Here is a 24285-nt window from a genome sequence, read left to right on the forward strand (position 1 = left end):
ATGGACACGACAAAACTATTATGTATCTTCAAAACGTGTAGTAGTTCCACGTCTCTGAAGCAAGGAAAGCTTATCCACCAAAAAACGCTCACTCTAGGCTTACAGAATGACCCTGCTCTCTGCAAAAGCCTCATAGACTTGTACTTCTCTTGCCGTTTTTATGACTCCGATTCAATGAAAACCATCCAGTATTTCCTTGTGGAATGGCCTCATGACAGCTAATACCAAGAACTTCATGTTCAGTGAAGCTCTTGACCTCTTTGGCAGTTTACCGCGCTATCCTCATCTTTGTCCTCATAGTTGCACTTATCCAAGTGTCCTTAAGGCCTATGGTGCACTGGGGGAAGTTGGTTCAAGATTGATCCATAGCTAGACTCTCGCTTCCAGTCGTTGGCCTTTTTGATCTCATCTATATTCTGATCGAGGTTGATAAAGATTGCTTTCGTATCAGATATTGCTATTGCCAGCTCTCTCGTATGGTGTGCATGTATGCTAAATGTAACATTTTTGAGTGTGCAATACGGTTTTTGATGAAATGCCCAAGAGAGATGTGGCATGTTGGAATACTGTAATTTCTTGTTATTAACAAGATGGGCAAGCTCATAAGGCAATAGACTTGTTTGAAAAGATGAGGAACTTTGGATTTATGCCTAATTCAATAACGCTTACAAATGTTATTTCGTCGTGTGCAAGACTTTTAGATTTAGAGAGAGGCATGGAGATTCACAAGGGGTTGATAAAAAATAGATTGATTTTGGATTCCGTTGTTTGTTCTACTGTTGTGGATATGTATGGAAAATGCGGATGTTTAGATATGGCAAAAGAGGTTTTTGAGCAGATCTCAATAAAGAATGTAATTTCTTGGAACTCTATGATCACAACATACAATGTAACAGGCGACAGTAGATCTTGTATCCAACTTTTTAGAAGGATGAATGATGAAGGAACGAGTCCTGCTTTAACTGCTTTCAGTAGCATACTGTTGGCAAGTTCAAGGTCAGCCCAACCACATCATATAAAATTGATACATGGGTTTATTATAAGAAACAATATAGGGACCGATATCTACATTTACAGCTCGCTTCTGGATCTCTACTTCATGTGTGGAAGTGTCTCATCAGCTGAGAATGTCTTTGAAAGGATGCCTAAGACAAACGCAGTTTCTTGGAATGTTATGATTTCTGGATATGTGAAAATGGGTGATTATTTTGGGGGCTCCAGCCATGTATGATGACATGAAAGAAGCTGGTGTAAGGCCAAATGCCATCACAGGAACTAGTATCTTATCGGCTTGTTCGCAATTTGCAGCACTGGAAAAGGGTAAGCAGATTCACAGGACTCTCATTGATAGTGAGTTAGAAACCAACGAAATAATGATGGCCTTATGGGAGCTCTCCTTGATTTGTATGCTAAATGCGGTGTGGTGGATGAAGCACCAAGGACAAGATGTATGGAACTTTGCTTCTGAATTTTTCTCAGATTTGGTACCGGTCTATGTCAAAAGTTGATGCGATACTACACTGCTGGAACAAGGAACTTTGTAGGTTGTATTAAGATGAGTGGCCAACGATTGTCTTCAAGTATATTTTGCACCTTCGTGCAAAAAAGATAGAGGATTATCATAGCAAATTTGGGCACTTGAAGAATTTGGAGTCGCGGAGGTTGCCTAAAACATTGGACACTTGAGATCAAGGTTCTAAAAGACGCTAAGCGCTAGTCGGACGGTGGGCTGCGGCTTTGAGCCTAGGAGGACTAGACGGATTTAAGTAAATCTATTATGCTTCATGTAAATAAGTGTTTGTTTATATTTTAAATATATATAATTTCATCAAAAACTACAAAATAGAATAACATACATATTATTAAATATTGGAACATAATGAAAATAGGGGAAATAAGGATATAATGTGTGTTCATTTAAGTATACAACAAGTCTCTTACAATTTATTAAAAAAAATAAAATGCAAGATGAAAGTTATCTATTTTTTGTCCAAGTGAGTCGTGACCTAAGTGGGTCTAGGCGGGCTAGGTAGGTGCCTAGGCAGTCTAAGCGGACGCCTCAGTAGGTCTAGGCGTCCTTTCTTAATTTTCAAATGCCTAGGCATTGATCGGGGCGGTGGCCAGCCGCCTAGCGCCTAGGCCGCGCTAAGTGGGGATTTTTAGAGCAGTGCGTGAGATGAATGTGAAGCCCTCGGTGGATAAATTTTTTGTTCATTTGTCACAATACATCAAAGATATCATCACAACAATAATGACATGTTTACGTACCATAGAATGATAATACAAGTTGTGTGTGTCATGCGTTTACTAACACGAGATGAAAAAGTAAGTGAAAAAGTAAGTGGGTTCCACATTGAAGATATAGATTTCATATCCAATCTCAACCATGTATCATTCTAACGGAGAAGTTTATCTCATATCTGAACAAATCATTCAAATCGGAAATTGCCATATCATTCATATCGCAACAAAGCTATTATGAATTAGTGATTATTGGAAGATGAAAGTCAACCAAGGCAATTAAGGCTTAGTAGTAGGGAAACGTAGGAGTTTATTCTCCATGTCTTGTCATGCCTCCTTATTGTCAAGGAATTTAAGGAAGGCAAGATTTTTGTGTCTCCAACCTCGCCTTTATACTGTAACCCGGCTTCTTGTTCTTCACATAGAAAAACTATATACAAAACCTTTAAATTACAACAAAAAGCAACCTGGTATTAGAGTAGGAACCATAATCTGCCTACTTCTTCATTTTTTTGTTGTTTGTGTTGCTTTCTTATCTTGCTAGGGTATCCAAGACCTTTTTGCTAAAATGGCAGAAGAAATCCTTCAGTTTTAGATAGAGAAAGGTCATCAGTTCTTTCACCTCCAAATTTATCTAAGGTTGATGTTAATCCCAACCAACGCTTGAGTTCAGTGCTACTAAATGAATTCAACTATTTACTTGGTCAAGAGAGATTACTCTTGCTCTCGGTGGGCATTCAAAACTTGGCTATATCAATGGCAGCATCAAAGAATTTGATGTTTCTTCTCCTAACTATGAAGTTTGGCTATGCAAAGACCAGTTGATCATGTCATGGCTTCTTAATTATATGGAAAGAAAAATTGCTAAAATCTTCAACTTTTCAAAATCCTCTCATTTTATTTGGCAGTCTATTAAGGAAATGTATGGTAATCAAAATAATGTTGCTCGACTGTTCCAACTAAAACGGGATATTGCTTGGCTTCAACAAGAAGGTAAGCCTTTCGTTCAACTCTTAGGTAGCATGAAGAACATGTGGAATGAACTAGAGGTTACTCGTCCACACACCATTGATGCTGCTGTATGGCTGAAAAGAACTAAGGAAGACAAAATCTTCCAGCTCTTGGCGAGTCTCAATTCTGAATATGAAGACCTTAGAAGTCATATTTTCATGAACTCTGAGTTACCCTCGTTTGCAGCTGTCTGTGCAACAATCTAGCGAGAGGAAGCTTGCAGGGAAGTCATGAATATGGAGACTAAAGGTCAATATCGCTAAGGCTAGGGTGTATGTGTCCAATCAAAGACAACATGCATGAAGAGAAAGTGTACAAAGGCAAACGATCAAACTTGAAGTGTCTTCGTTGCAATAAGCCTGGCCATGTGATTAAAAGGTGGTGGATACTACATCCAGAACTAAAGCCTAAGTTCATGAAGGAGAATACCAGAAACTCACAGAGAAGGTTCCAAAGTTCCATCTATAAGGCTAATCACACTACCTTCACACCTACTGAGGGTCTAGCTAATTTCACGGCAAATCCAACTAATCTCATTAATGAGTTTGCTACATTTCTTCAAAAAAAGGCAAAAGGATGTTGAAAGCAATGGAGAAACCAACCCTAGGGCTGAAAGTTCAATTGCACTACTTGGGAAGTTTGCTGGATTCCTAGCTGAAACTGAGTACCCCTCATAAGATAATGTACCAGATATTTTAAATGCTTTTCTCAACAGCCCTGAATGTAATTTTTATGCATGATCTTTGGGTTATAGATTCGGTTACCACACATCATATGACAAACAAAGTTACAAACCTATATGATTTTGAGAAAATGACCAAACCTTCCAAAGTCTCTCTTGCAAATGGTAAGGGTGCATCTGTTGACGGGAAAAGGAAAATCAAACTATGGCCTTGTATGTCCCTTCCTTTTTATTTCAGTTATTGTCACTTGGGAAACTCACAAATTCCATAAACTGTATTGTTATTTTTCACCTCACTAGGTCATTTTTTTCAGGATTTAATCACCAAGAAGATTGGTGAAGGTTTTTACTTGAATGGGTTATATTACCTATCAAAGGACTTTCAAATTCCCAAGGGACTAAAAGCAGAGTCAAATTTTGTTCAAGATCACCACCTATGGCATCAATGGTTGGCTCATCCTTCTGAGCTTGTTTTGTCCAAAATTTTCCCTAGTCTAAGGGCAAACATGTCTAAGTGTGACATTTGCCACTTGTCCAAATGTACTATGTTACCTTTTAACTCTTCCACAACTAGGACTGCCAAGCCTGTTGAACTAGTTCACTCTGATGTTTGGGGACCCATCCTTGAATCTTTTGATGGCTATAGGTACTTTGTAACCTTTGTTGATGACTTTACTAGAGTCACTTGGTTGTATCTTTTGAAATTTAAAAGTGAAGTTATGGAAATGTTCAAAAACTTTCACAATCTTGTCAAGACTCAATTCTCATCTCAAATTCAAACCTTAAGATCTGATAATGGCACTGAATATATGTCCCATGTTATGACACAATACCTGAGTAATTATTGAATCATTCATCATGCTGGCACTCCTAAAAAAATGGGCTGGCCGAGAAGAAAAATAGAGATTTACTTGAGAAAACAAGGGCATTATGTTTCAAATGAATGTTCCTAAAAAATTTTGGTCACAAGGTGTTCTCACTACTACATACCTTATTAATCGATTGCCAAGTAAATTATTGAAGTTTAAATCTCCTATGGAAGGACTAAAAGGAAAGCCACTTGGCTTGTCACACTTGAAAGTGTTTGGAGCCACTTGTTTTGTTCATGTTCAGTTTATCCATCGTGACAAACTTGATCCAAGAGCTGAAAAATGCATATTCATCGGATACTCTTCTACCACCAAAGGGTGTGTGTTATAACCCCAAGTTTAAGAGGGTTGCCATGACAAGAGATGTATACTTTGATGAAGGAACTTCATACTACCAAAAGGTTAGAGATGGTTCCAGTCATTGGGAGCTCTTTCAAGATCTATTTGAAGATGTCTGAAATAGTATTGGTGCTCCATAAAATGACATCGACAATGTATCCAATCCTAATGCTGAGGAATCAAAAGATATGACTTATTCAAGTGAAGAGATCATCATCAGCGAGCCTGCTAGTTTAGCCCCAGCACACAGGTATCCTACTCGTGAGCATCATCGTCCAAAAAGACTGCAAGAATATGTTACTTACATTGCAAGGCATCCAATTGCCAACTCCATTACTTATCACAGAATGTCACCCTTACATTTTACGTTCCTCAGTACAATTTCCAGTCATTATGAACCCCAAAACTTTCAGGTAGCCACTCTTCAACATGTGTGGAGAAAGGCAATGAAGGAAGAGATGCAAACCCTTGATGGAAACCAAACTTAGAGCATTATTGAATTGCCAAAGGGAAAATGGGCTATCGACAGTAGATAGATCTATAAAACCAAATTCCATTTAGATGACTCCATTGAAAGACATAAGGCAAGGTTAGCTGCTTGTGGCTTCACTCAAACCTTTGGAGTGGATTACAAAGAAACCTTTGCACCCGCTGCAAAATATGAACACAATTAAAGTTTTATTATCCATAGCAGTCAATTATGAATGGTCCCTGTACCAAATGGATGTGAAGAATGTTTTTTTTTGCATGGTGAACTAGAGGAAGAAGTTTACATGAGGTCATATCCAGGTCACCCCTCAAGCCTGCCATCCTAATTTGGTATGTAAACTTCATAAAGCCATATATGGATTGAAACAATCCCCTCATGCATGGTATGCTAAGCTCAGTTTTGTCCTTGAAGCTGTTGGATTCAAGAGGAGTAATGCTAACTCTTCTCTATTTGTTCATAATGGATCACTTGGGAAACTTGTTCTTATATATGTTGATGATCTCATCATCATTGGGGATAATATAAATGAGATTACAAGTCTCAAACATTCACTTTGACAAAAGTTTGCCATCAACGACATAGGAGTGTTAAAATACTTTCTAAGTATCGAGATAGCCACTTCCCAAAAGGGACTGTTTCTCAACCACCGCAAATATGTGCTTAATTTGCTACAAGAGGCTAAAATGAGTGATTCTAAACCTAGTCGTACTCCTCTGGACAACAAGCTGAAACTAGACATAGTGGATGAACCTTTTAGCAACATCACTCACTATCAAAGGCTTGTAGGTAAGTTCATCTATCTAACCACCACAAGACCTAACATCACCTATGCAGTTAGCATAGTCAGCCAGTTTATGCACGCACCTACTTTGGCACATTTGAATATAGTTAAAAGGATCTTACATTACCTTAAATGGTCCACTGGGTGTGGTACTTTCAGGAGCAAAAATGCTCACACGCATATTATGGAATGCTGATTGAGCTGGTAATGCTATTGATCGTCGATCTACCATTGGTTATTGTACCTTCGTTGGAGGCAATCTTGTCACTTGGAAAAGCAAAAAACAAAATGTCATTACTCGCTCTAGCGCTGAAGCAGAATATAGAGCTAGGATATCCACTGCATGTGAGCTCATCTGGTTAAAAGGTTTGTTTTCTGACTTAGGGTTTTCTATTCATCAACCAATGTCTTTATTTTGTGACAATCAAGCTGCCATGCATATCACCTATAATCCTGGATTCCATGAGAGAATTAAGCATATTAAAATGGATTGCCACTACGTTCGAGCACAGGTCCAATCTCAAATCATTGAAACACACTTCACTTGCAGCCATGAACAACTTGTGGATATCTTCACCAAGGCTCTACCTGTTGGAAATGTGCCCTAAAACCAATCATATGATGATACTTTACGGACATTTCACAAAGTTAAACTAATGTAGTTTAAATGTAAAGGGCAAAGATTATTGTTTGAGCCGTCTCATATAAATGTTATATGCTTAAACGATAAGTCCAAGGAATATGTGATTGGAATAATGCGATCTAAAGAAGTTAGCTTCATGAGACCATTCTTTCGTTGACACATCCTAAACGTTCCTGATCATAGGATTGTCAATTGGGCATTGACAGTCCGTTAAGATCAGTACGTGCTATGTCTTCTCTCAGGGAGAGTGACTAGTCTCGAGTCATTGGTGTGTGTGACATCAAGACAAGTACGTAGGTGCTCAATAGAGAATGAGTTCACTGAACACGATCAACGAAGAGTTCTCATATTCATGTCACATGAGAACTCATGGTTGGGATAATGCAAATTAGTCTTTTAACCTGAGGCATCACAGTTGTCTTGTGGTTAGGTCCTTAATTTTTGATTATGTCAAAGTCACTCCATCAGGAGGGTGTCCACGGCATCGTTGGGGTTAAGCCACTTAGCCATGGAGGCAAGTGAATGCGCAACAAGGGATCTCTAACCTTCAAACTGTTTGAGGGAGAATACTCTATGATATGATTAAGAATCTTCGGCCAAAGTATGAATGAGATTTAGGAATGTGTTCCAAATCACATTCAAGGTAATCATATAAAGCACAAGACTCACATTGGATAGTAGACATGAATAAACTATCAAACCAAACAATGTGGTCAAGAGTATTGTATTAGAGAAAGACCGTATTGCATTTGTAATCCTAAAACTGAATAGGTTCTCCACCTCGTCTGATTAGCTTGGGTAACCATGACATGCTGCTAGGCGTCAACCATGGTTTGTGGAAGCCCTAAAAGTGTATTATCACTAACGGGAGAATTGAAAGTAAGTTTCAATTCACAATCGATTAGAAAGAGTTTTAATCGCCCACTGCCTCGCTAAAAGGAACCTAATGGATCGTTCACCGAGTAAGGTAGAGTTTGAAGAAACAACGGAGATGAGTAAGAATAATTAAATGGTTTAATTATTTATCTAAGGCTAGGATTAATTAATATGTTAATTAATCAAACGAATAAGTTCGTTAAAAACCTCGGGTTAGTTTTGGGCCGCAAGGCCCAATGGGATTTGAATGTCAAGCCCATTAACTCAAGTTGTATGACAACTTGAATAAACAAAGGGCTTGAAAGCCCAATAAACCCTATAGGCTGGCCATGTTAGAAGAATAGGGCTTTTGGTCCATTAGGTCACTTATTTGAAGGGACTATATAAAGGACTTTATAGCCTAAAATTCATTAAGGGTTGTTTTTGGGGAAAGGATGAGTACACAAGCTCTCATTTCTCTTTAAAATTTCGGCCACCTTGGAGGGATCATCTAGCAATCAAACTCCTCCAAGGTCACTCATTTCTTCTTCATTATGCCTTGGTGATGAATCATTAGAGGTTCTCAATTTTGGGAACTTTGGAGAAACCTTTTTCATCCATCCAAATCCATAGATCTAAGATGCAAGGAATGAAGGCCCTCTCTTTGGGTGATTAGCCTTTGTTTAAATACAAAGAGGAATCTACAAAGGTATATATTTCAACTCACTTTGTTTTGAGTTGATTATTGATTCACCATTTTACTAGGCTTTGAACATTCATGGGTAATGTTTTGTTTTTAAGTGCATGCTAGCATGATTCCGCCTTTAATTTGTTAATTGCATGCTAATGATGTTGCTTAAATGAACATGTCATCTTCCAAAATAATCCTTCACTACCCACATCTCAGTTTCATCTATTACTTTCCAAGCTCTGATTAATCAATCCCCTTGATCCAGCTTGAGGGGGAGTACTCGAAGATGAAAGTCAACCAAGGCAATTAAGGCTAAGTAGTAGGGGAAAGTGTAGTGCAGTTGTCTCTTCTAGGTTAGTTGGCATTAATTAAGGAGTTTATTCTCCACGTCTTGTCATGTCTCCTTATTGTCGAGGAATTTAAGGAAGGCAAGACTTTTGTGTCTCCAACATTGCCTTTATATTGTAACCAGGCCTCTTGTTCTTCACACAGAAAAATATATACAAAACCTTCAAATTACAACAAAAATCAATAGTGATGAATCAAAGCTGATAGAAAGTAACAGATCATGGAAAAATGATATTGGAAGTGCAATTGACATGAAGGAGCAAAAAAAAAAAAAAAAAAAAAAAATATTAGAACTTAAATTTGTGCATGGTTCATATTAGATCACCATAAGGAAATATTCACCACGAAAGAAGAATTTGAGCGAAGAGAAAGGTAAAAGGAGGGGGAGGGGATAAGCGAAGGCACTCTACCTTCTTCCCTTCCACTAGCAACTATGGTCACTACTATAAATTTTAAGTAAAAGAACAAGTAATGTTTATCAACATAGTAAATTTCTTTTTTTAACTGTGAGGAAATAGAGTTTTTTATTTTATTTAGAATCATGTGTCAACTCTATGTCCGTTGGATTAAAAGTTTTAATGAGACAAGCAGACTGAGTGGAGAAAAAGATGGTTAGTACAAGATCTAGTTGTAGCATGGAACTTGCATGCTTTGAACGAAAGCTTGCATCCATGTTTTTGTAGTGGAGAATCTATTTGCAAAAGTGTAGAATTATGACTCCTTGTAGTGATGTGTGAAAATATCATAATATATATAGGGATATATCAATCTCTATCGAGGTGGGAATCCTACACTATTTACAATTGGAAATTACATGCCTATAATACATGCTATAATTATGGAGAAGATTCTCGTTTAATTAATGATATTCTAAAATCCCCTTCAAACTGAACTAGCTTGGTCGGAAAAGTTTGAAACAAAGAAGGGCATGATGAGACTGATGAAGAGCTTTAGTGAGGAGATCAATCGGTTGATCAGTAGAGGGAATATAACAAACACGATGACTACCACGAGCAGCCTTTCCACGGACAAAGTGATAATCAAGTTCAATGTGATGCGTGTGTGCATGATGAACAAGATTAGCAACAAGATAGGTAGCACTCAAATGATCACAATGTAGTAAAATAGGTGTAGTCAAGCAAACGCCAAGCTTACCAAGAAGAAAGTAAACCCAAGTAGAAAGTAAACCCAAGTAGGCTCCAACGCACACACATGAGCAAATGAGCGATACTCAAACTCAGCACTAGAGCAGGACATATTGGGTTGTTTTTTGGAGCACTTGATATAAGATTAGAAACCTAATAAATAAGATAGCTAGTAGTAGAGCACATAGTATTCAGACAACTTGCCTAATCAGCATCTGAATAGGCAGATAAAGAAGTAGAAGAACTGTACGGACCCATATGAATGCCAAAATCTAAAGTACCTTTAACATAGCGAAGAATCCATTTAGCAGCGTTCTTGTGATTATTACGAAGAGCACTCATATATTGAGCAATCGTGTTGACAACAAAGGAAATATTGGGACAAGTAAGGGTGAGAAACTGCAGAGAGCCAACTAACTCACAAAAAAAAAAAAAAAACAGTGGGTGAAGCAAGCAAAGAGCCATATGTAGCAATAAGTGCAACCTTTATAGCAAGTGGAGTTGAGGCCGAGGTTACAAGAAACCATATCAAATTTTGTACTTAGTGTAAGATTCCTACCTCATGTTTCGAAAAACTTAATCTTTTGATTAAATGAGAATGTGTGGGATGTGTGGATGCTTAGAAAATTAAATGTTACACTTTTCTATTTTATTTTATTAATGTGTTGGAATATGCTTAAACCTATTAAATGATGGTTTGTTTGGTTTGGTTTCGATGTATGGTTTAGTTTCATGTATTGGTCAAATTCAAACCAAACTGAATCATTGAGTGCTAATTGGTTCGGTTATAATTTTTATGTCAAATTGAAGTACCCCACACTTACTGGTATATGTGTGTTATTTATTGTGTGGGGTCCCTTTTTGTGTGTAAATATAGCTATATATTTACATTATAGAGTGGAGGATTTGAGCTAAGATAAACAATAGACTAGAGTGATAACGTTGGGTTAGAGAGATAATTGTTAGAGTGAGGGGAGTTTTTATAATAGTGGCATCATGTTGGTTGCTACTTGGCCCATCGTTGAGGAGACTAAATTTGTAGGTAAAATTTGGTAAACTAAAAAACATAAAAGTTAATGATTGAATTAATACTTAAGTGTATAAACGTGCTCATTTTCTATTGGTGACAATAATTTAGTTTGTAAATTTTATCTACAAATTTAGGTTCTTTATTATTACTGTTTCTCCTTTGTACTTGGTGAAAGTTTAGAAACGAGTACGCATAGTTAGTATATAAAACATGTCTAATTCACTGATCAATAATCCGTTGTCGTCCAGCGGTTAGGATATCTGGCTTTCACCCAGGAGACCCGGGTTCGATTCCCGGCAACGGAACTTTTTAATTTCATTTACTTTTCTTTTTAATTTTTTAAAAAAAAAAATTGTGCTTTTAGTAGGTTATCAGAAAGACAAGAACATTAAACATCGGACGGACGCCGAGTCCAACTCCAACTCACGGAAGCCTTTCCATAAACCCAAAAGCCCTGCTTCTCCGTCTGCTTCTGCTTCTGCTTCTGCTTCTGCGTTCGTGTGTGTGCTTTCCAAGCAAACTTGTGCCCCACTCCTTTACTCTCTCTCCACTTCCCCTATTTATTATTTCTTCGCCCACTTCCTCTGCATATCAGTTGAGAGAGAGATGGCTAAGGAAAACAGCTGCTTGACTCGCGTGGCCACCGGCGCTGCAATTGGCGGAGCTATCGGCGGTGCCGTCGGTATTTCTCTAAAACCCACTTTCTAAATTTTGCTTTAAAACCCTTGTTTTTGTTCTTTTCGCTTTCTTCTGTTGCTTATCTTGGGTTGTTGTGGAATCATCCTTTGATGTTCTTATTTAATCTGGGTTTTTGAGATTTTGTTTGTTCGAATACTTTGCGATCTTTTAAATGCATGTTGTTTGGTTTGTTTTGATGGGCATCTGGAAATCAAAGCTTTAGGTATTCCAAACTTGTAAATTGGGGTTTATTTGTTTCTGTCACTTTGTTTTGGATTTTCAGTGAGTAGGTTAACTTGAATTATGCCCACATTGTTATCGTGTAGCGAGGAAGTATAGATCATTGGATTTTGTTAAGTTTCCGCAATGTCTTGATGCATATGTAGATGGTAGGCCCTTGTTGAAGGACTTTGTTCTCATGTTTTATGATGATCTTGATTCCAATTACTGTATAAATTTCCGTTCAGATTATTGCCACTCAACGGGGATCTGAAAAAGGAATGGGAAACGTCGACGTATTATAGCAAACTTTAGCTGGCCTGAAATTGGCAAAAGCTGATCACCTATTTCTCTTCTTGACTTTTCACAAATCTCTGAAGAATCCCTCACTTGTTACTGAAAGAAATGTTTTCCTCGTTTTCTCTCAAGTACTTCTCCAGGCCTGTCTTGTTTTCTAATGCTAATAGTACACTCCCTTCTTGTGCTGATAGACATCCCGACCAACCCTTTCTCGGGCAGTATTTACAAAGCTAATCACGTTATCTGTCATCAGTTTTCACTTCCACCTTGGTAACTAGTTTGTTGTATAACATGCACTTCTTCTACGGTACAAGTAGTATGTGATATTGACATGTTATGTAAGTTTAACATTTGTAGAAAGTGAAAACCTAGAACAAGTAAGAGACAAGTAAAATCATACATTTGTTCTGGATGTTACAAATCCCGTCACTGCCCTACTCCACATGTGTAGGGATTATAGCTTAGACATTAGATGAATATAACATTTTGCTTCCTCTGAAAAACGTGTCTTTTGTTAAATCTGATGATTCATTACTACCTTAGTCCACATACTTCTTTCGGCACCATAATAATATAAGAGTGGTGGATTATATAGTCTGGAACATGATCTTTTACAATAAATTTGTCAGCTAGCTTGAGAAAAAATGGATGTTTGCTTTACCTTGCCTAATCATAATTTATCGAATATGTCCAGGTTCGGTGTATGGGACATACGAGGCTTTAAGGTTTAAGGTACGTCCTCAGATCTAGTCTCTAGTTAGTTTCATCGTTTTAAATACAAATTCAACAATTTGTTGGCTGGCAGGGGGTGGGTTTAACTTTGAAATCAATTAAACTACCATTCTCAACTTTGCGGACTTTCTGAAGCCACAAACACCAAACGAGAAAATGGAGTGACCTTCAGGAAAAATATTGGCTGTATTTTGAGTGATGGTCATGCTAGTGTCATAAGATGAATGAAAACTTCGAATGGTACATTTGTGATGATTCAATTTACATTAGATGGTCAAGTTTTCTAAATGGGTCTCTGTTGAGAAACATAAAAATTTACAATCCCACCGTTCGTCAATATGTGATGAGACTTTGTATCATTGCAATTGTTTTTCACATGTTAAAGTATCAAACAATGCTATTCTCTAAAGAGTCTTCCATGCTTGCATTTAATTTTTTTGTCATAATGATGCTTGCAGGTGCCAGGATTTCTGAAGATCAGGCACATTGGACAAAGAACAGTGTCGAGTGCCGCTCTCTTTGGTCTTTTCTTAGGTGCCGGGAGCTTGATACATTGTGGGAAGTCATATTAAGCTCTTTCCTGCCTTAGATGAAGTAATTTGTTCTGTTTACATAGTTTTGCTTTTGAACATGAAGCTAGATGCTGCGCAGAAGGTGTGTCGTGGCTAATAGTTGTTTCTTCAAAGTCAGTAGTTCTGTTCTGTTGTTTCTGCCTTTAACGTTATATCGAAATTGTTTTTGATTTCTGTATCTCAACGATTATTCATAATTGTCCTACGGCGATGCAGACAATTGGATTATCTTAACCGGTTACTTTGTGTGTTAGCTGACTGTAGAAATTTTGGCCTCTCATCGATACGTTCTTTCAATAAAACAAGATAAAAAGAAACTCGCAGAAAACTCCAACACTATGTCTAGTCAGGTAGTAAATCAAGGAGCCATATCGAAGCAAGAGAGCATTGTACCAGCTTCTTTTTCTTTTGGGTAAAAAGAAACTGTCAACAAAACTACTAGTACAATACATTAAGAGACTCCATACTGAAAAAGAATAATCCCTAAATTATGGAGATACCAAAGTGCATAAAGTAAGCCCAAAATCCAACTCTCCCCACACATTATCCACCTACCCTCTAACATCGTAAAAAGTCCTATTTCTTTCCCATCTCAACCGACCATCTTCATTACGATCTCTCTAATAGATATGAGATTCACATACCCACCTAAATTAGAGAGATTGTATACAACACGAGCAGTAGAGATGGTAATTATAGAGCAACGGTCAATTTTGACTGAAACTATTTTTCTTAGAAACTATATTTTAGGCATGTGGGTAATGCACAACCTCATTCACGTAATGTTTTCTTTTTCCTTTTTTTTTTGTCTAAGAATTTTCTTTTTATTAAAAGGCAACCTCATTGATGTAATAATCTTACTATTAAATGTTCAGAATCCTACATTAATATTAGTAAAATACAAATATGAATATAGGTATGAAGGGTTTTTTGACATTTAGTGTAACATCCCACATCGTTCAAAGGAGTGGATCCTTTAAGCCTTATATGTATATTTTCATCTCTACCTAGCACGAGGCCTTTTGGGAGCTCACTGTTTCGGGTTCTGTAGGAACTCCGAAGTTAAGCGAGTTTGTGCGAGAGCAATCCCATGATAGGTGACCCACTGGGAAGTCCTCGTGTGAGTTCCCAGAAACAAAACCGTGAAGGCGTGATCGGGGCCCAAAACGGACAATATCGTGATACAGTGGAGTCGAGCCCGGGATGTGGTGGGGGCCTGGGCCGGGATGTGATATTTAGTATGAACTGTATAATAACATCGGCATGTAAACGAAATTGTTTTGTTAAACCTATAACATTTAGCCCTTCATGACTAGAGATTAAGCTGGAATAGAGCAATACCATATTCAGACATTTTAATAAACATAGTGTGCAACTCGGCCAAGAAACCAAAACCAATAAGGAAAAACGGCCACCAATTAAGGTAATCTGGGCAGTTGAAATTTGATCTATAGCTGAAGTTATTATAACTTTTAAAGTGAGCCCCTGTTCCTTGATTTGATGGATTAGGAGGAAGGGATCATGTTGACTTTAAAAATTACAAAACCTACGTGGCACGCAGGCCGAGTAACTAATAAGCTAATTACGTTATTCGGTTGAATGCGGGGCGTGCCAACTCGTCGGCCAAGCTTGGCCGAGGAGTAAAATTTGTTGATGTTGCTGTGAGCGCGTTGCTGACTTCTTTATCTTGCGATTGTGGTCGAGGAAGGAACAAGTCTCGGCCTTTGGATTCTCGAGCCTAAAGACAAGGCTGCTAATTCTGCGAAGTTCACGAATCATCGGCTCCAGATTCGATCACAGTGATTATATTCGTGAGAGTATAAGCACATCGAATCGACACCAGACTATATGGACACAAGTACTCAAGGGAGATGTATGTCTTCATGGTAAATGTGGTTCGGCCGTCAGAATGCCGAACTCTGAAATTCACTTGTGAGTATCCAATCATAAAATCACTCGGCGTTCAATGTGCCGAATGTCGTAATTCGTAACACCTTACTTCGCCGAGAAGGCTAATAAGATGACCTCTGCCAATAAGGATTCAGAAACCCTTCTCGACCAAGACTTGGATAGATAACCAGTTGGCCTCGACACAGTGCTGTTTATCCAAACTGAAGGTGCTCCTCGATCGGCTGATTCTACGGCAACAGTGCTGTTTATCCAAACTGAAGATGTTCGCCGGTTGCCCTGTTTATCCAAGTTGGAGGTGTGTTGGCGGAAAAAGAAAATAAAAATTCTCAAGATGTTTGAGAGGTTTACGCAGGGCAATTATGTGTTGAATTGGCGACCCTGAAATATTGCACGATGTCTTGTATTTATAGGGACGAGTATGCGCTGGTTGATAAGCTGATAAAGACTCCCAAGCTATTAAAACTCTTCCACTGACTTGATCCTCGGATAAGCCTTACTACTCCCAGGACTCTGAACTTAGTTAAAAATGCAACCAAATTCGATCCTTGTGTTTAGTCTTATCACATCGAATCCCAAAATAATCTGCAGGCTTGGATTTGAACAAATAACGTTCATCTAAACAACCGCCAATTATATATATATATATATATATATATATATATAGTTTGCGCCTTTCACTGTTTCACATGGCATGCAGACTATACGGCAACCACCAATTATACACACACACACACACACACACACACACATATATATATATATATATATATATATTTGATAGCCTTTCACACGACATATAGGCCAAGTCCATCATCAATCCAATTCATCTGACAACATCCATAAACAACCTAGCCTACTTAGGTCTACTATCTCACCATTATCCAAGCCTTGCATATCCCATGCTATGCCACGTGATCAGAATCAAAGCCAAGTTGCTTTAATCCACACGGTACACTACTAACAAATCCAAATTAAATCGAACTGTTCTGCCTGCTTCATTATCTGACGCCGTGCATATCCCAATAGTCCACCATCATTCAAATTAATTGGGATTTAGACAAATATTAGGTTTAAATAATTTAATATATTACTAAGAGATAATATCATGATTAAAATCATAATATTATTTCTCAATAATAATTGAAAATTATTTCAACCATTTTGTCCTTCAATGGTCTAAAATTTAGCTCATTCAACGGCCTCAATTGCTCGGGCCGATAATGTAAAATCGGGTCCAAACATTGCCCCCCAGTTTCCTTGAGCTTCGGCTCGTAAGCCGAATGGTTAAGGAAATTAGTCATCAAATATCCTTCCTCGGCGAGGCTTAAAAATAAACAGGCCTCATGCCTAGCTCGACAATTTGCTGAGTATCTGTCATTGACCAACCACCTTGGCTAGCATGTGTATGGACACAACTAATAAAAGTGGCTGAGGAACAACATCATGGCCGAGGACATTAGGGGGTCTTATAGTGGCTGAGGAACATGCAGTTGGCTATATATGCTTGATGGGCATATATATTACTTGGAAAGTATACCTCAACGAGTTGGCCGAGCTCGACCTTTAATAAAAACTTTTGTCTCTTCCCCAATGGTATTCTGACATAACTTGGAAGCAAATCATGATTCCCCTCCTGCAACCGTATGGCTATAGGGTGAAGCCTTCTGCCATTTTTGTCCAGAAATCACATCACACTCTGAAGCAAGCTATATATAAAACCCCATGGAAATATTTGAACCACGTGAAGGCCTACCATCTAATAAAGGTGGCCTTTTCCAAATGGCTTTGTTAAAACCAAGACTTATATATATATATGGGTCACGATAGTACCATATTTGAGTCACATCAAATCTTTTTGCTTCACCAAACCAGTGCCCACCTTTCAACTATTATAAAATAAAGGGAAAGTGGAACCATGTCAGGGAAAATGGAATCATGAAATCCACTTTTTAAAATTTTCTCGGCCTTCTCGACCTACCCTCGACTTCGGCCTAATGGTTTGTCTTGGCCGAATCCTTATGCATAATCACATGCATCGGCCTGCGAACGACTGCACACTGCACCAAGCTTGCTTTTTTTTTTTTTTTTTTTTTTTCGGCCAAAAGCTTCCATCTTCCATTCCTTCGGCAATGACATTTTTGTACGAGGTACGAAATACAGATCGATCGTTGCCCCCTATTTTCTTATGCACCATCGGCTCAAATAACCAGATGGTTAAGAAAATAATTTATTCATCCTTTCTCCCTTTTTTATTTTTATTTTTTATTTTTTTAGATGAAAATAAAAGTGGCCATATCATAATCAGGAGGAGGCCAACGATGCTTTATCCCAAGCCGAGATCTTTTTATATCAAAATTTTCACTTTGAGTTTTTTCAAGGCCAAATAAAGTAACTCCTCCAAATGTATTTGGCGTGACGAAATATTTTTTATCAGCCGCTGAATGTGTTGAACAATCATTATGCCCCCCAGGCATAATTACTTCGTTAATTTTGGCCTTTAACTCAAATAACTGAGCCGAACATGATTGCTCCATATCGGCTTTATCGCCAATAACCATATCGATTGTCATGGTTTTGGCACCTAAGACCATGTCTTCAATTACCATATCAATTGATGTGGTTTTTTCTTTTGAAGCCGTGTATCAACCTTGTTCGTCATTGGAACGCTCCTCTGACGAATCACTTTCTAAGTCAATTTTTGGCTCAAAGACTTAAACATTTTCTTCTAGGCCTACCACACTTTCAGTCTCGACCAAAAAAATAGGTGGCCTTTGTTCTTCAGCCAAATTAACAATTTTTTTAGGCTGAATGTTGGTTGTGGCCGGAGCGAAAAATTGCCCCCCGACCTTTTGATCTAACCATTCTTCAAATGGAATTGATTTGAACCCAAAAGGCGTTTTCTTATCGAGCCACTCATAATATCGAGCTTTATCTTCATTTAACCATTGATCTTGTAAGCTGTGATGAACCTTCACCTTTATCATTTGAGAGAAAGATTTCTCTCTTTCTTTATTTGCTTCGACAATCCGGCCGAGGTGTTTTTGTTGCTCGACAATTTCCTCGAATAGGCGTCGAATCTCATCCTGATAATGATCTTGATATATCATGTGAACTTTGTAGTTTTAGCACTGGGTCCCACTGGGTGTGCCAAAATGTTGACTCTAAAAATTACAAAACCTACGTGGCGCGCAGGCCGAGTAACTAATAAGCTAACTACGTCCTTCGGTTGAATGCGGGGCGTGCCAACTCGTCGGCTGAGCTCGGCCAAGGAGTAAAATTTGTTGATGTTGCGTTGAGCGCGTTGCTGACTTCTTTATCTTGCCATTGCGGCTGAGGAAGGAACAAGTCTCGACCTTTGGATTCTCGAGCCTGAAGACAAGGCTGCTAATTCTGCGAAGTTCACGAATTGTCAGCGCCGGATTCGGTCATAGTGATTATATTTGTGAGAGTATAAGCACGTCAAATCTACACCAGACTATATGGACACAAGTACTCAAAGGAGATGTACGTCTTGATGGTAAATGTGGTTCGGCTGTCATAATGCTGAACTCTGAAACTTACTTGTGAGTATCCAATCATAAAATCACTTGGCGTTCAATGTGCCGAATGTCGTAACTCGTAACACCTTACTTCGTCGAGAAGGTTAATAAGATGACCTCTGCTAATAAGGATTCGGAAACCCTTCTCGATCGAGACTTGGATAGATAACCAGTCAGCCTTGACGCAGTGCTGTTTATCCAAACTGAAGGTGCTCCTCGGTCGGCTAATTCTACGGCAACAATGCTGTTTATCCAAACTGAAGATGTTCGCTGGTTGCCTTCACAGTGTTGTTTATCCAAACTGAAGGTGTGTTGGCAGAAAAAGAAAATAAAAATTCTCAAGATGTTTGAGAGGTTTGCGCAAGGCAATTGTGTGTTGAATTGGCGACCCTGAAATATTGCACAGCATCTTGTATTTATAGGGACAAGTACGCGCTGGTTGATAAGCTGATAAAGACTCCCAAGCTATTAAAACTCTTCCACTGACTGAATCCTCGGATAAGCCTTACTAAGTATACGACAACCACCAATTTTTTATTTATATATATATACATATATATATATATATATATATATATATATTTGATAGCCTTTCACATGGCATATAGGCCAAGTCCATCATCAATCCAATTCATCTGACAACATCCATAAACAACCTAGCCTACTTAGGTCTCCTATCTCACCATTATCCAAGCCTCGCATATCCCATGCTATGCCACATGATCAGAATCCAAGCCAAGTTGCTCTAATCCACACGGTACACTGCTAACAAATCCAAATTAAATTGGACTGCTCTGCCTGCTTCATTATCTGACGCCGTGCATATCCCAATAGTCCACCATCATTCAAATTAGTTGGGATTTAGACAAATATTAGGTTTAAATAATTTAATATATTACTAAGAGATAATATCATGATTAAAATCACAATATTATTTCTCAATAATAATTGAAATTTATTTCAACCATTTTGTCCTTCAATGGTCTAAAATTTTACTCATTCAACGGCCTCGATTGCTCGGGTTGATAGTGTAAAATCCGGTCCAAACAGATCCAGAGAGGATCCCTTTCCGTTGATTTATAAGTAAAAAAAAAATAAAGGTTCGAAATATGACATATTGTTGGGTCCAGAATAATTTAAGCCTAGCTTGATTTTTGGTTTGAATTTAGCCCAAAGATATATTTTCTCACAGGGCTTATTTTAGCCCAATGATTGGTATGAGTGGGTTAGATTCTAATTGGTTCGGTTCAAAGTTTTGCGATGTTTGTTCGGTTTAGTTGTTTTCCGGTTTAGTTTTGGTTTTATTTTTATTTTTTAAACAATACAGTCTTGTCACACGGATCCTTTAAATCTTACGTCTATAAGTTCATGTCAAAACCTGCATGTTTCATATAGAAAACCACAATTAAGCATCACTACCTAACACCCGCAAGACTGCAATAGTAGATGGAAGCAGAATACTCTGATTACAACAAATCTTCTGTTCATAACGGTTTACATGGAAAGGGATCCTCTCCAGATCCCTTCCACTAATCTTCCTTATCAAACAATTAAAATTTGATCCAACGGCTACAAACAGAGATTCACTCTAAAAGTTATAATAATATTAGCCGTTGGATCAATTTCAAGGATTCAGATTGTTTGATGAAGAGGATAAGGTAGAAGGGATCCGCAGATGATCCCTTTCCGGTTTACATTCGTCGGTTCCACAGAAATTCCTTCAATATTATGACATAAAAGAAACTAAGGATACTATCTTGTTGGTTACTTGCTAAGTTACTGTACTGACTTTACCATGAGAGACTTGTAAAAGGACTCCATGCAGTAGTCAGTGACCAATGATGATTATTGTAGTCAGTGACCAATTATGATTATTGTGGACCTTGAGTTTTTGTAATTTTGTATATGATTTTCATAATTAATAATACACACACACACACACACACACACACACCAGTTTAGTCTGGTTCGGTTCGATTTCTAGATCATCAAAATCGAAACCGAACCAACCAATTTCGGTTCAGTTTGATTTGTGTTTTAGTTCGATTTTTTTTTTTTGCTTCGATTTGGTATTCGGTTTAGTTTCTTTCTGTTTTCGATTTTTTGAACCACCTCTAATGGTTGGAGATGGTTAGGAGGAAGGTGGGGGGGCGAGGTTTCAAGCTTATATTTTAAGTTTTATTCTATGGATTGGAAATGGTCTAAGATGCGGTCTTCTCACAATCTTGTTGGATCAAATTGAATGGTTGACATTAAAACTCCCCTAATTATTTTTTTAAGAAAATGTTTTTTTTAATTAATAGTTTTCTACTTATGCTAGAGAGATTATCTACTTGATTTATATTTAGTAAACCATGTGATGTGGTAGTTGATGGTTAGACTCTTTTTTTAGATCATTAAAAAAAGAATCCAACCATCAACTATCACATCATGTGGTCTAAAAAATATGATTTTCCTTGAATTTTCCCTGATAAAATTGATAAATTGGGTTTAATAGCCTTGGCCAAAAATCACCAATAAAAAAGCCATGCGCCAAAAATATGTGGCATATAAATGGATCCCACAAGGTTTTTTTTTTTTTTAATTTTTTAATTTTTATATATTTTATCATAAATGGTCCCTTAAATTGTCCCACACCATCATGATGATCCCTAAAATTGAAAATCGATCAATTTAATCCTAAAACAGATGTCTCAAATCGTGGTCATTCCGTTGTAATTCTGTCAAATATTTTGTTACAAGTCAAACTAAATAAATTAGAAATAGGTTTAATAATTTAATAATTAATTAAAAAAGTTGTCAACCCAGAAACTTGGCTCCGCAGTCACCTCTGATCCCAACCCATACTCCTTTGCCTCCATCTATGGTAGCCTATGCATCTTTTCTTTGAAAAAAAAAAAAATTCTCAAGACAACCATTTTTTACACCTTTCGACAACCTTCATCAAATTGGAGTAGGATCGAGACCACCTTTTATTGGGCGCTCCCTGGATCTTGGTGACGTGACGAACGACGAGCTCTGCCTTAAAATAATCTCATTGTGCAAAAAGATGTTTTGACAACTTTTTTAATTAGTTATGAAACCCACATCATCATATTTTTGACATAATTGTGACAGAATGACCACATTGATTTGTGACGCCTATTTTCATGGACTATGTTTATCGATTTTCAATTTCAGGGACCATATTGATGTTGTAGGTCTCAATTTTAGGGACCATTTGTGATGAAACTCTTACATCATATCGGCCCCATTTATGTGTCACATTAGCATATAACAAAAATTTTGACAGAATTGAGATGGAAGGTCCACTTGATTTACGACACCTATTTTCAGGGACTACATTGATTGATTTTCAATTTCAGGTACTATTTGTGATGTACACCTGTTTTGCTGATATAATTTGCAAAATTTTTTCCAGCAAAAGCAAGTGGAGGAAAATGATTTTTGATACTTGCTTGATTCTAAGTATCTGGGGGTTTTGTTCTCTAAAAGGCTATAAATCCCCTTGCTTATAGAATTAAAGAAAGTTAAAAAGTTGAAATGTTATTTTCCCACCAACTATTATTCCTAAAATAACATCTAATATATATCTAAATTCTTTTTTAATTTTTCCAAGGAATAAATATTAGAATGCTGATTAGCCCAGCCGAGCCTCCACTCACCGCCAAGGCCTCACTTCTCGATTTTTATTCCTGTTAGAATTTCAAAATCCTGCCACTTCCTAGATCTCTAGCTTATTGCAACTCTCTTTCCTTCCCTCTCTCAAAGCCCCAAGGCAACCCCTTTCAAGTGACAAAGCCACATAGACGCAAGGAGGTGTGGCCACACCTCCAATTGTTGGAAATCGACCCTAAGAGGGAAAATTCACCCCTCTAAACCTGTACGAAAGGTGTTCAATGAAATGCTTGAATGAAGGTCTGTTGTCTGCAGGCTCTGGCGGAGACAGTTAAGAACTACAATAGTCCTAGGCCTACCCTGACTTGAAAAAATAAAATTAGTATTACACTTATTTCTATTTCTATTGCTTTGCAACCATTCTAAATAATTAAAACAAATTCAATCATTATTTATTTTTAATCCAACAGATCTCATCCAAAAATTAAGTATATATTTTGAATGGTCATTTATCACAAAGGGTGGTGTTATCTACATACCCTTTTTTACCTTCCGCATACCCCCTGTTAATTTATGTTATTTGATCTTCTTCAATTCATTCGATCGGATGACTGAAAATTAAGAGAGGTGTGTGAAAGGTAAAAAGAGGTGTGTGGATAACACCACCTTATTACAAATGAATAACATTTAAATTAAAATCCATCATTCACTTTTAATTAAAAAAATCGTCTTTGACTTATGCACTGGCAGAGTTATTCCCTATTTTTCTCGAATTTCATATATTTAGTCATTCCAAATCTCAAATTTATTGAATAAAGGACAAGAATGTTTGTAATACTCTAATATTCTCTATAAAACATTTGTTTCTATTCTATCCCACCTCTTACTTGAGTTTTAGGGTTTGCAAAAGTTTTAGTAATTCTGGGTTTAACAATTCTTTCAATAGTAGTATAGATGACATCGTGCAATGGTTTCAAAATATGAAATTCGCCAAGAATAATTTTAATTAGATAAAATTATCTATGCATATGTTAGTTTTGACTACTTAATTATTTGGATATATATTATGATGTTTTGCATTAGTAATTTTATAACTCCTATTCGTGTTTTCTTCTTCTATACTTGTGTGAGGCCCCCCTCCTCACAAAAACTCTTAGCTCAGCTACTGTGTCCAGGGGACCACTAGTCTGCTGTCTACAATTCCCTGCTTTGAAATTAAAGGTCTCATCTCTTCTCCCTGTCTGAGTGTTGGCTCTTCGTCTTCCTCATATTTCAGGGATAGCTAGCTTCGGTTTGGAATTGGATGGTCAAATGTTTTAGAAATGGCCGTTACCGCCGTGGTTAGAAACCCTTTTTTGTGCGTCATAATTAAGGTAGGCCTTGGGGGGCCTTGGGCAACTCCTCAAGTCGGCCCAATTTTCTGTCTCCTTTTTCGTTTTTCTTGTTGTTTAATATTTATATTGAACGACATGCATTTTGGTGCTGTGATTACCCCTCGATTTCCATTTTATTTGGGTTATCTTTTCATTTTGTCAAATTGGTCATTGTGGGTGTGTTTTTTTGTTTTTCTTTAACAAACGATATTATGACA

At 37.5% G+C, this 24285-nt stretch overlaps 1 protein-coding gene, 1 non-coding gene and 1 pseudogene across 2 annotated transcripts; all 3 read left to right on the forward strand.

Moving 5' to 3' along the window:
* LOC148693047 (pentatricopeptide repeat-containing protein At5g27110 pseudogene) lies at positions 1-1468 on the forward strand (annotated as a pseudogene).
* A 9890-nt stretch (positions 1469-11358) lies between these two features.
* TRNAE-UUC (transfer RNA glutamic acid (anticodon UUC)) lies at positions 11359-11430 on the forward strand. Its single transcript has one exon. It is a non-coding gene; the product is annotated as a tRNA-Glu (tRNA).
* An 88-nt stretch (positions 11431-11518) lies between these two features.
* LOC148693049 (uncharacterized) lies at positions 11519-13867 on the forward strand. The gene is made up of 3 exons (XM_088679035.1): positions 11519-11807; positions 13017-13054; positions 13513-13867. Exons 1-3 carry the CDS (start codon positions 11732-11734, stop codon positions 13624-13626), a joined length of 228 nt encoding a protein of 75 aa, XP_088535161.1. The 5' UTR covers positions 11519-11731; the 3' UTR covers positions 13627-13867.
* Positions 13868-24285: the final 10418 nt, after the last annotated feature.

This window comes from Pyrus communis, chromosome 11 (genome assembly GCF_041283825.1).
Source record: "Pyrus communis isolate YQ-2024b chromosome 11, ASM4128382v1, whole genome shotgun sequence".
In the NCBI taxonomy this organism is placed as follows: domain Eukaryota; kingdom Viridiplantae; phylum Streptophyta; class Magnoliopsida; order Rosales; family Rosaceae; genus Pyrus; species Pyrus communis.

Bases quoted from the DNA above. Each gene is read 5' to 3' on its own strand.
- LOC148693049 (XM_088679035.1), top strand. From the start codon at position 11,732: ATGGCTAAGGAAAACAGCTGCTTGACTCGCGTGGCCACCGGCGCTGCA. The intron at 11,808-13,016 runs GTATTTCTCTAA...GAATATGTCCAG, and splicing joins AGCTATCGGCGGTGCCGTCG to GTTCGGTGTATGGGACATAC. The intron at 13,055-13,512 runs GTACGTCCTCAG...TGATGCTTGCAG, and splicing joins ACGAGGCTTTAAGGTTTAAG to GTGCCAGGATTTCTGAAGAT.